The sequence below is a fragment of the Sceloporus occidentalis genome, unplaced genomic scaffold (assembly GCF_023333645.1).
Source record: "Sceloporus occidentalis isolate IW3139 unplaced genomic scaffold, rSceOcc1.0.p SCAF_34, whole genome shotgun sequence".
NCBI lineage: Eukaryota > Metazoa > Chordata > Lepidosauria > Squamata > Phrynosomatidae > Sceloporus > Sceloporus occidentalis.
Window position 1 is genome coordinate 4,243,592 of NW_028317014.1, and position 13,829 is coordinate 4,257,420.

The window sequence follows — 13,829 nt, forward strand, 5'->3', positions numbered from 1 at the left end:
GATATTAATTAGGACATGATGCAAGATTCCATCTGTGAAACAGAAGTATTGCAAATCACTTTCGCCAGTACGGCTTGAGGCAGATATAATACTATAATGTCTGTTATTCAAATGCATTTACGCAATAACTCTAGTTACTGGGTTAGGCTACAAATGGGCCACCAATACTAATGGGGTGAAGCAGGTTCATTGCCCTCTACACACCTATTCTTGGTTGGACGGTGCTTCACTTTACAGATGGACAGTGACCCAAAACATACTGCGAAAAAAACACCCAGGATTTTTTTAAGGCAAAGAAGTGGAATATTCTGCAATGGCCGAGTCAATGACCCGATCTCAACCAGATCAAGCACGCATTTCACTTGCTGAGTACAAACCTTAAGGCAGAAAGACCCGCAAGCAACAACTAAAGACAGTTGCAGTAAAGGCCTGGCACAGTTTTTAGTGATGTTCCAGACTTCAAGCCTTCAAGTCATTGCCTGCAAAGGATTCTCGAAAAAGTATTAAAAACAAATATTTTATTTATGATTGTGTTGATTTGTTCCATTGCGGAGGCAAAATTATGTCAATATCCAAATATTTCCGTACCTAACTATATCAGAAATGTTGTTACAATGGCCAATTTGGAGCGTATAAAGTTAGGCTATTGTATTTTTTTATTCGTTTTTACCTGATTTGTTTTTTTTTTTAGCTCTGCATTTGCGTGAAAGATATTACAACGTGACATTTAAAAGCCCTTTCCAAACCAGTTTCATGTAATTAAACAAGTCGTTTTATGAATTCCAATTGACTGCACGTATTAAAAAACAAAACTTCAGGAAATTATTTTTTTTGATTTGCATTCTTGCATTACTAAGATAATTATTATAAGTTATAATAAAAAGGGCAGAGACAGTGAATAAATCATGCATTTCTCTGGCTTTAGTGTCTTCTTTAATTGTGTTTTCTAGGAGTGCAAGCCAAAGACGTGGAGAAGCTCCATTATACAAAAGGGAAAAACTCTATTAATACAAGATGTTCAAGATGAAGATGCAGGGAATTATACCTGTGAACTTAAATATGAGGGCAGACCAGTCCGACGGACAGTTCAACTAAAAGTAACAGGTAAGACTGCAGGAATACAGATTGCGTGTATGAAGGCATTTTCCAGTGAAGACATATTTGGGGTATAACCAAGGCCTATAATTCACACTACAAGCATTGTTTTTAAGAGATGTTACAGCAAATACATGGAAATGGCTTAGCCAAATGGTTTTAAATCATGTAATTTATGGTGGCCCTATGATGTCACACAATGCAACAACTCTGTTCTTCGTATGCAGTCACAATGCCTGTTTCTGACCACTCTTATGAACAATGGGCACTACTCATGTAACATGTCCACAACAAACCTTGTCTTAACTTTTTAGCAGTTTTTGTAAGATATTTTACATGATAGATTACAACATAACAGCTATGGATCCCATTTTAATAAGGCATTAAAAAGTGGGGATTAGGTGTATTTTAATATGTAATATGTGTTCTTAGCCCTAAAACAGGTCACATTAATTGATTAATTTAATCAATCATTTCGCATAAGGGACATACCTACTTTAAGACGTTTTCAAAATGTCAAACATTTATTTTTTCCTAGTCATCAATCGCATACTATGACCAACATATGTAATATTTCGATTTTATTTAAGAACAGTTTGATACCATTTTGTAGCGTTGTAGTCAGTTATAAGCAATATTTTAAATTATCATTCTCAAGCAGAGAATCGCTGTACAGTTGTATTAAGTAAAGTAACAATAATTAAAACCGTAGGAGCTTTGTTCTAATTTAAAAATAAGTTGTTTTAACTAAGTGCAAAGATGTTTCATTTGTGTTTAAAGAAGTTTGTATTTTAGATTAATAATGAATTTCAGAATAATAATGATTCCGGTTTTCTTGATATTTTTTTTTATAAAATTGGTGAACATTGACACTTTCTGATATTCGCTCTTATAGATAATTTTAGGCTTTTAGAAGTCATGAGCAGAGCCAGAATGTTTGTAGATTACATTTAATTTCCACTAATTTACACTTAATTTAAATTAGAGAGGCTAATATTTATTCCCGATTGATAACACAGCTGATTTAGGTGAGATATTGTGATTATTATACATAAATAGAAAATAAATAGATTAAAATATGTGTGTTTCTCTGATAAAGCAGCATGGACTGGGGTGAAGCCCTCTTGCCGACAATATTTGAAGTAAAATCTGTCCATACACAATAGCTAGGTCTAATCACTTTATCCATGTGTTTGCTAGGCATTTGGCAGGTACAATATTATATTTAATATTAAAATATTATAACCTACAAATTACCACCATGTCATTTATTGGTGAGCGGCACACTGTTATAAAACTAACCTAAATGGAAACCTTTCATTCATTTCTATACATTAATAATGTATAAGTAACATCTTTTTTGTATTAACCCCTTAATGACAAAGCCCGTACATGTAAAGGCTCAAAATGCATTGTTTTCAATGAGTTTAGGGACCACCCATTGTCCTTAAGGGGTTAATAAAGATAATATAAAATAAATATTTGTTTGGATGGTAGTATGCATGCCATTTTGGATACATACACGATCAGGTGTCTTGTCTACCAATAGTCTCTACATCAGTACATTTTGGGTTGAAATTGGATCATTCGGGAATAAAGATATTTTTATAAGAGTTTTTAAGCTTCTGTTTGGTTGTTAGCTTCAGTGCGCTAAAGACTGTTCAGAGGAAGTTACTGTATTGGTTAACATGAAGAATGCCTGCATAGTTATTATTTTACAGAACATTTAACACAATTACAGCTTTCACTGGCTTCTTATCCACAGCTCGGAGCAAGAATTACTAGACAAATTTCATGCCAACGTAGATATTACAGATTAGGCTTCTGTACCACGGCATATCAAAATTGTTCAGCTTGGTCATAATGAAAGCCTTCCGCTGGGATATTCACCCAGGTGTTATGTTGGCTATTATTAATTCAGTTTTATTACATGCACAAAATATAATTAAAAATGTGTTTTTAGTAATTCTGCCAATATTATAAACTTGTGCCAGAGACAATTGGTCTCTGGATTGTTGGAAATCCCCAAAAAATGTTTTATTAATGAGTGGGACATCAACCTATACAGTATGTTCTTTTGATGGCAACATTCTTTGCTAGGGATTTGTTATGTAAATTGAATTGGAGGGGGTTATTCATTAAGGCATTAGTTTGCTAGTGAAATTGCAGTTTAAGGCATTTTAGGCAAGATGAGAATGCATGCAAGTTGGCAGAACTAAAGCCCAACTCTGATATTCACTGCTGCCAACTTGCCTCCGCACTTACATGAAATAGCCCCCACGTCGCATACACTCGAGTCGAAGCTAATAAGAAAAAAACAGCAACTTGTTAATTTAGAAATATACGTTTTTAAAAAAAAAAAATCTACTAATGCATATAGTCGACCTATACGCCTCATCCTGATACCAACGGAATGGGTCACTTGTTCTTTAAGAGGTCATGCAAATGGCCTCATCAGTTAGACAACATAACTGCTCTGGAGCCCATTTTAATAAGGCACGGAAACGACTCATCAAACCCTACCCTCTCTTCACCTCTCTGCCTTAAATACAAATACAGTAAGGACTATTTTAAAAAATGACAAAAGCGGTGATCAGGTGCATCTTTGAAAAGACAGGCCAAATTAGTGGAAATCTGTTTTTAAACCACTGATTTTTTTCTTACAAAAATATGAAAATACAATACAAATACAATATGAAAAACATCTTATGAGCTATTGATTAATTTCATCAATAATTTCTCTTAGGGGACATATCCACTTTAAGGACATTTTCAAAATGTCAAACATTTGTGTTTTCTAGTCATCAGTTTTTTGTGTAAGAAGTATACTTGCACCAAAATAGAACAAATAGAAATAATTACTCAGGATTTTATGATTCAGCTGTGTTTGCAAATTGGGAAGTGCAATTTACAGAAACCGGGAGCTATCAGAGGAAAGCACCTTTTTTCATTTTCTTTTAAGTGTCATAACGTGAAGACAGCCAGCTGTGTGATGTAAAGGTTATTCCGTTAAAAAGATATATAAATGGTTCTTTCTTTGGCTGAATGGAAAGGCATTGGCATGAGTTCTGCCCAGAATAAAAATGAGGTAATTTATAAATGCATCAATCTTTATTTAATGCAGCGTGTCACATATTTTATACCAATGGCGATGCTGTTGATGAAGGAAGCAAGGAAGACAATATCCAAGTTACTGTGAAATGTCAATTAGCATTTTAGTGCCCAGGCTTTCCAAAATATTATGCCGCAGTGATTTACTACACAGAATCACAAACTGGAAAGTAAAATGGCCTTAAATCTCTGGTACATCACAACGTTTTTGACTTTTGAATACATTGTAAAATTATTAATATTAAATTATAATTAATAATACTTAGCGGTTTAATACTTAGTTTAATAAAACGCTGTACATAGCCCCCAACTATCCATAATGTCCTTTTTGCTTATTTGTTTCATTTTAATTCGGTAACGCCATTTGAAAATTTACGAGGTGGTACTCTGTTAGTTTATGTAATTCTGTATCCTATTACACCACTTTGAATAATACACCATAAAGTGTGTTGAGTGAAAAATGCTATAACTCAAAGGGTGTTATTACTTGATCTACCTTCTAGGCTTGTCTAATTTAAATTTTATTTAGAAACGTATGAATTTTAAATGTGTTTTTAAGTTAAACCGTCCACTGGATTCTGAATTAAAATTGTATGTATCTCTTTCTGACAATATTTAGACCTTATTAAGGAAGGTCCTAAGAAAAATTCCTCCAGAACATTATAACTGTGAGTTCAAAAGGGTTGTGAACTCCTTACAACGTCCCCACTATTTTTATTACAATGCTTGTTTTTTTATCAAAACTCATCGGGGTGCAAAAAAAAAATAAGACAGCCGGGTATTGAGGCTTTATTTTAGTCGCTCTACAGTTGCTTTTTTTTTTTTTTTTTGGATATCCTCTCCAGGATATTTAAAGCCTGAAGCAAATCCCAGTAATAATTTGTTTGGAGTGAATGAGATTGACGGTCTTGACCAGTGGAGTTATTTTGCTGCCACGTTGCATATTATTATTATAAATTAAGCCATTAACAAATCGTGGTTTATAATCTTGTTGACCCTTTAATGCTTCAGGGTGCTGTATAGCGTTTACTCTCAAATGACCCAAACGCATCTATTAAACATACACAACCTGATGCAGCTCAAATTGTATTTTACAATCCATGGATAACAATTTTCTTAATGTAGGACCAGGAAGTATTATAATTAGAAAGGGTAGGGCAAAGGTCCAATATGATTGCTAATTCATTATTTCATGTAATCATAAATTATGTGCTTTTCACAACTTCTCATTAAATCTAAAATCCACGGCCAAACAATGTGGAAATTAAATAAAGGCAAGTGCAAAACAATGTGCTAATTACATTTCCACCACGTTAATTACTTAAAAAGGCATCAATAATCTATTTTCTCGCGTAGGTCTAACTTTGTTTTGCTGTAAGTACCGTATTTGCTCGATTATAAGACGAGGTTTTTTTCAGAGCAAATGCTCTGAAAAATTCCCCTCATCTTCTAATCGGGGTCGTCTTATAATCAGACCTCAAATAGAGGTCTGACTATACTAAGATCCAGATCCCCGCACCGCTGCAGGGGACCTGGATCCTCCTGTCTCCCCCCCATTTAACACTCCCCACCCCACACACACTTACCGGTGCTTCCAATTTCCTGCTGTGGAGCCGGGGCAGCGGGTTGACGTCTACGTGATTCGCGTAGGCAACGTCTGCTGCAGCCGGGAGGAGGTGCGGTTAGCAGCGGGGGTTGTCTTCGTCCATCGCGCAGACCTTCCCCGGCTGTCAGAGATCAGCATGGGGAACTCTGATCTCTGACAGCCGGGGAAGGTCTGCGCGATGGACGCAGACAAACCCCCGCTGCCAACTCCACCTCCTTCCGGTTGCAGCGGACGTTGCCTACACGAATCGCGTAGACATCATCCCGCTGCCCCAGCAATACAGCAGGGAGTTGGAAGCACCGGTAAGTGTGTGTGTGCGGGGGGGGGGAGTGTTAAATGGGGGCATAGGGCATTTCTGGAGGCAGAGTGCTCTATGAAATGCCTTTTAACTCCCTATATGCCACTCTGCCTCCTGAAATGCCTTATACCTCCCTATATGCCACTCTGCCCCATAATATGCCTTTTAACCCCAGAGTGGGATATAGGGGTATAAGGCATTTCTGGAGGCAGAGTGGCACATAGGGGGTCAAAAGGCATACCATGGGGCACAGTGGCATTTAGAGGGTTAAAAGGCATATCATGGGGCACAGTGCAATATAGAGGGTTAAAAGGCATATCATGGGCCACAGTGCCATATTGGAGTGGCAAGCCTTGGGGCAGATGTGCAGAACTGGCAGGTTGGAAAATACAAGGAAATAAAAACAAAAAAATATTTTTCTCAATCATAGCTTTTATAAAAAAAAAATAGTTTACATAAATTAACATTTACTGGTAAAACTTTTTTCCTATAGAGATTTTGGGGGGTCGTCTTATAATCGAGCAAATACGGTACTTCTGCATTAAATATTCCCAATATCTCTAAATACCTGCAATGGCCTATTCTGACCTAGGCCAGCTAGGGGTGGCATGTCCAGGAGGGCAGCAGCACCTTTGCCACAAAACAAGGTGATCATGCTCCCTTAAAAAGGAGATTCATGATCTCCCCAACTGGCACACTAACACTATGGAGAATACAGCCTCCTTAGTTAATTCTTTGCCTGGCCCTGAGCATCCTTAAAAGTCAGAGTACCAAGATATGACATATAAGCAGTAAGGGCGGTGGAGTGGAGTGTGCGGTCAGTGATGTTTCCCTGGGTTAGGCTAGGGCAGCACTGAAGGTAAGTATGGTACTGTCATACTCACTGCCGCAGTCCCTCCTTCCCGGCTGCTTGCCTTCCTTCTCTCCAACAGCTCCACCTCCACTAACCCGGGAGTGGAGGCAGTTACGGCCGTCATGATGCCAGCTGTGCAGGAATGACGTTAGCAGAGGGAGTCAATTTTGAAAATAAAAGACAGCTGCTCACTATGCTTACCTGTTAGCTGATTCTCCTGATAATTTGCTTGCTGTTTATTTCTGGTGTCCCTTCCCTTGTGACTAAGGGTACTTCTGGCTCCCCTGACCTTAATGCTTTGTATTTTTGATCTGGCTTCTGGATTAATCCTGTGGATTTTGTACCCTCTCTGGGGCTCCACCTTTGGGTGGAACTGGTGGACCCTGTGTGAGTGATTCCCTGCTTCTGCTACTAGGAACCTTCCCGCTATTACTAGAGCAAAATAAAATAGATTTAAGATTGGGGCTGCTGGGAGTGGAAAGACAAGTGCGGGATTACAATCCATGGCAGAGTTGAAATTAGGGCCACGGTTTTTTCACCTTTACACGTAAAGTAAATCTCCCACTGAAGTTTCTTATACTAGTATCACAGTTAAAATGTAACAATTTTTTGCTGTTTTCTGATTTTAAAGAAAAACTTTTTTAACAGCTGTATAAATGGCATGTGTTAGCTGTGTTATCATGGTATAATCTACTAGACTAATACACTGTCTTATTATCATACTCCCTTGTGGATAACAATAGACTGACAATAGGGGTGACACTAGCTGTGGTGTAGTAGCAGACATCCTTCAGTGGAGAAGCAGTGGGTGGGTAGTAGATGTGGACAAACACATTTCCCTTGCATGAACAATGACAAAACTGACTCGGCGACCTAGGGAATCAAAGTTGCCTTGGATAACCTATGGAGAAGTCTTATGGTACTCATATCAAAGTATGGATTATAGACAAACTATGAACTAGTATTGAATAAACAGTGTGAAAGCCAGGTTAAGTAGTGTTTAAATAATGCCTAAAGATCCTGAGCAAATCCATACAGCTTTCAGATGTACCTGTCTTTCCCTTGGTAGCACAGAAGGAACAGAGACCCTTATAGAGCTTGGATCAGAACCAATTCACTTTATGTAAAATTAATTTGAAAGTAGCCAAGGAACAAAGTATTTTTTAGAATTGACAGTACCAAGGAAACGGTGCAAGAAACAGAAAACGTTCTCCGAGAAATATGGTTTGCATATTCTGTGTAATCTTTTTACAATTGATATGCTAATTTTATGTAGTTTACAAATTGGTTAAGCAATTAACCAAGACAGTCAGAGTATTAACATCATACATAATGTGTTCCAGGTAGATATTTGCATAGTTAAACAGTCATTATATTTGGAAAAACTAATTTTGAAAATATATGGCACGTGTAATCATTATTTGGGAAGCCATTCTTTAAAACCTCGACAAATCTCTAGGGTTTAATTCAGTGACCTGTGTAAACCCTGAATGGTGTTAACAATTGTTAAAAATTCATGGTTTGCGTTCAGCTCCCTTACTAAACCGCCATGAGCGATCATGTATCCTAGACCGCAACCTTATGGTGTGTGCAACAAAAATGGACACATTTTCACACAATAAAAACATATAATCCACATAATCTATCTCTGAAAGAACGGAGAGTATAGAGAATATACAACCATTTCAGTGCCAACATATGGAATATAGCATTACATAAGCTACATTATTTATCACATTATAATTACTACAGCCTCTGTCACCATATATAATCATATATTTTCATTTTCACCCCAATATTTGACATATAATAATAAATCTCAGCAGGGGCTGATGGCATGCATGTGTTTTTCTACCACCCCTCTAGTTCCACATATTGCATGTGGCAGCTGAGTGAACAATTCAACTTCTTCTCCTGTATTCATAAAAAAACAGGATTCTCCGTACCATCTGCCATTACGATCTTTAGTTTTGGTTAATCCAGCTGAAAAACGTAGAAGAGAACCCAACCAAATGAGGTTCTCTTCTACGTAAATTGAAACATGCTGTAAAGGATACATTTCTCAGTTCTCTGCCAATAATGATGTGCAATTCGGTATCGCACGCATCTCCCTATATATATATGTACGTGTGTGTATATACACCCCGCAGTGCTAATGTATAGCAAGCCATTGGCTGCACAGTATGGATACAGAGTATCCTTACTACTATTCTGGAACTTTCACACAAATAACACAATTTATGTCAGTAGTAATCATACTAAGGGAACAGGAAGGGGTCTCAGACAGAGCTATGGGAAGTGTCCTACAAATGCAAGCGTTTGTTCCCACAAAAACTGAATGAAAGTTATAACAGCTTTCTGAATGTCTCAACATAACCAAGTATCCAAGAAAAGAGAGTGTATAGGGGAAATTTGTGCATACGTATGTGTTTGTAACTGTAGTAGGTTCCTCTCCAAGCCTACGAATAATGTTGTTTTTCCATCGGTAAATAATGTAGGAGCATTAACTAATTTCCAGGTAAATAACATTTTCCATAATTACTTTAATATAGCTGAATGTATTTGCTGGCCCTGCAGTCTTCTGTGTGGGTTACTGTGGAGGAAGCCTATTTTAGCAACTACCTCAGGGCCATCAGAGACACGCACTAAGTGACGTCCTTTGGTCTCCGGGGCACGTAGCCAGCTGTGTGCGGTTTTTCCCTCAAACACAGCCAATTAATAGAGCAGCAGTAACAACTTCTTAAAAGATTTAACCTAGCCTTACCATGACACAGAGCAAGGTATCACCGCACGGAGTATATGTTGATAAGAGCATTTCTATGCTATTCTCATTCCTGGGTACCAAATGCATAACTTGGGACATTTTAGAATTTTGTGGAAAAAGGAATGATCTTCCTGTTTGCTTTAAACACTACCAAATAAAATACTCTTCATACCTGTAACTAAAGAGTGCCTGAAGACCACCCAACCCTTATCCCAGATCTGGTAACATGAACAGTTTACGGATATAGACTTATCTCCATTCTCTAGTGCCTACAAATCATACCTGGGAACTCGTCCTGCTTTTATGGGGAGCCCCACTGCACAGACTTGTAGTGGGGCTCCCATATTTTGTGTTGCCCCTAGGGTGGGGTATATTCAGGAGCAGGGGGTCAGTTGCCCCCTGGCTGCTCTAATTTCAACATTTAGAAGCCTTATTGTGTATTTTACATATGTGTATTAACAAGGAATATATGCAGTATTTACACCCTGTCTCGATCATTTCTGAGCTCTTATTATAGGAAACATATTCTATGCAGCGCCTTTTAATGAATTTATATTGTATCTAAAATATAACAATTTTGATCTAATGCGCCACTTTGCTGTGTTTCCTACCGAGACCAATCAGCCCTTTCCTGTGTATAATTGTCAAGTCTGAAGCAACTGGAGATGGGAAGGCCTAGAAAAAGAACTGGAATTATGGGGGGGGGGCTTTCTCTCACCAGAAGACACTGAAATCCTGGAATACAATTCAAATACTGAAAACGCATTTAAAAAAAATAAATAAAAGAGCAATAAGCCTTTCTGCCTCTAGGGGAAAGGTTGCAGTTTAGTTTGGTTGGGGCTAGCCGCCATCTTGTTGGAATACAGAAGTTGATTATTTATGTCCTCTCATTTATGCATTGATTGACAGGTAAGAGGTTAAATGCGTCTGAAAATGAGGTTATCTTTCTGACCTTTATCTAAATGATTCCCATCACACTTTAATGGCCGATAAATAGTTTTTTCTTTTCCTCCTCTCAGTAAAATGGTGAGATCAACATTCTGTTCTCATGTATAGTTGAAATGTGAAGACCTTGTTTTATTTGTAACAAACAATAATGTTTTAAAATAGTTTATTATTTACTGAAAAAGCTGTACTTTAATTTCAAGTATATTACTTTTATATACACTGTATTTCTTGTTTTCATTGTAACAAAATTATTTTTATTTGTAAAACTATTCCAGTCTGCTTTATTTTTTAAACATTTTTGGAAAATTTCTATTTTTCTTCCGGAAAAAACATTTTTTTTCCCATTGGCTTCAAAATTCCTGGGAATTTTACATCTCTAATAATAACCAATTAATGTAGTGAAAGCTCATGGAGATAGAATAATGCACATTAATTATTCTCAGCAAAAAAAAACTACAGAAAGGGGAGAGCACAAAAAAAACCATAAAAGTCATACACATTCCCAGAGTATGCGCTGAATTCTTCCTTTGCTTTGTGTACATTTATTATTCTCTCTGAATTGCTTAAGCACCTTGACAAATTCTGTTGACTTCTCCCTTGATATCAGTGGTAATTTAAATTAAACTCTGTAGATGTAAATTCCTACAGTGAGACTCAAAAGATCCTAATATACTAAGCATTTGAGTCAGTACCGTCTGAGCTGCAGAGCCCGGTATTCACTTAATGTTCTTCTTAACAGATAGTTATCAGCTCAGAAATGAATGCTAACTCCAGTCCATAGATCACTTTATATTAGGACATTAATCTATCTATGCAGATCAATAGCATAAGACTGCTTAGTGAACAAGACTCTAATAATGCTGTAGGCAGAGGTAATGAGTTATGCATTGGAAAGTTGGCTTCTACATTAAATCGTTGCTAGTGACTGTTCTCTTTGCCGAGTACATTGGTGCTTTGCAGAGAAGTGATACAATCAGAAGTTACTGAGCACCATACATATTTATAACTCATCCAATGCCTTGGGGGTGAACATATTCATAAGTTAGCAGTGAACAGTTTTTTTCTGCAATAATAGCAATTAAACAAATAAGGCTGCACAAAATGTAACCCTATGAATATATATATATAGAGAGAGAGAGAGAGACAGACACAAAACACCGTTTAAATTACTAATCATTTATTATTTTATACCTTGCCGGTTCACATACAGTCCTCGCTCACTCTCTCCACTACACCTATACATAGACCACAGCTCTGGGTGGCCAGCTACATAGGCGGCCTAACAACCAAGGACAATACCTTCCTGTTAAGTCTCCCCTATGCCTGATTTCTTTCATAGATAATGTGAAATGGAAAAACAGAGTTTGAAAAATAATTTATTGAAACTGTTTATAGTCCAAGTTCCATTATATACTTAAGCTATCATTTAGAATAAGTCCCTTGGCCACATGAACAAGCCCTTTTAAAAAATGTCTTTGGAAGACTGGGCAGAAAAAAAATCCAGTCTGAAAAGTAACAAAATTATACCAAAATTAGAATCTCTTCTAATTAGCAGGAAAGCTCCATTGGTTGCTATAGCGATAAGACTATTATTTTATCACTTTGTATGTGTAATGTTGACTACACATCTCATCATCCTTCATTAGGCATCTGGTGGGTAATGGTAGAGCCAGCCAGTGTCTTAGCATGAACTCGGACTGTCTCTTCCACGTTATATGGGACCAAAATACCTAAAGGGATAGTCTGTGTTAACCCGCTCAAGTCCGGGTCGTGCTGATCCACCCCTGCCGACCCAGCCATAGGTAATGGCAGCTGTATTCAAACTGACAATGTTGTCGGAATTACTTTGTAAAAAAAAGAAAATGCTTATACCTTGGTGTTACAGCTGTTGTTAAAAAACATAACACTTTGTCAGACAGAAAAAATACTCCTTCCACATTTGTTGTGTTATTGCCTAAAGAGCTTAGCAAACTTAAGAGAAAATAAGACTTTTAGGTGGAATTATTTGCAGACTTTGACATAGGTCTTAACTATGTATTGAGCTGCTGCTACAGTATTTATATTTTTCAGAATTATTAAAAAATCTGTCACACATATTTCCTGCTTGTATTCTTGTATTTCAATATGGTTACCTATGGTATCACACACTCTTTTATCAGGAGAAAATGCCCAGCTGTTTACCTGACTCTTATGTGTTTCAAATGGAAATCACTTATTTTGTATAACTTCCATTATTAAAGAGAATACTGGTGATTCAGGGGAGAAGTTGGGTTTAGGAGCGACATCAACAGCATCTGTCCTCATTATCGTTAGTGCCATATGTGTATGACAGCAATAAAAGACCAGACGTTTTCTGTTAGACACATAATTACAAACTATGTTTATGCATGATATATATATGCCAAGATGTGAAATGTGTCAGGTACTGACAGCATATCCTAATGAGGATTCTGAGTGGGACACCTAATCTCTGCAGTGCAGCCACTTCATGAGGGCTCTGCATGTACAAGTTGCTTATTGTGAAGCCCATTCATTGACCCACTCCTGAGTTAAATTCAAACCAATATTTTTAACACGTAAGAGTATGCAACCAAGAGTCGAGCCATATTTCTCTCATAAGCGCTTCTAGCACTCGATTCAAAACTCACTGCTTAAGCCTGGGAGATGTTTGGCTTCTGATGCCTTAGTGCAGTGTAATGGACTAATATGGCAACAGTGAAAGCGGCTGGATTCGTCAATTACACATACTAAACAGCTTCAGTGGGGTAAATGACAAATGATATAAAAGTATAACAAATAACAGAAATGTATTTGGTATTTTTGGTATTTGGTAGTACTTTTCTTAATAAAGACATATCGTATCTTAGCTCTTTTTTCTGAAGCTGGGCTTTGTCTGCTGAGTGTTTCAGGCGGTATAGCTGCTGCTGTCCCATTTAATAACAAACCATTACACACCTTGTGTATTACCTTGCAAAATCAAGCTTCTTGGCCTGAAAAGGTGTTATAAGTAAAGTTTTCGGTTCTTACTACTGGTAGTTCAGTTCACTTATGGTGTTATATATATTAAGCTCCCAATTAAAAAGTGTCCCATTATAACAATAACATTTATGTGGCACATTAATACTTTTTATGCTAAATATAATAAGCAATGAAA

At 37.1% G+C, this 13,829-nt stretch overlaps 1 protein-coding gene across 1 annotated transcript in view; it reads left to right on the plus strand.

Annotated features, from left to right (window-relative positions):
- Positions 1 to 13,829, plus strand: part of LOC149298167 (X-linked interleukin-1 receptor accessory protein-like 2) — a 277,993-nt gene that overhangs the window by 129,515 nt on the left and 134,649 nt on the right. The window contains exon 7 of the mRNA XM_089487644.1: positions 951 to 1,104. Coding sequence (XP_089343770.1) covers positions 951 to 1,104 — 154 coding nt within the window. The remainder of the gene's footprint in view (positions 1 to 950; positions 1,105 to 13,829) is intronic.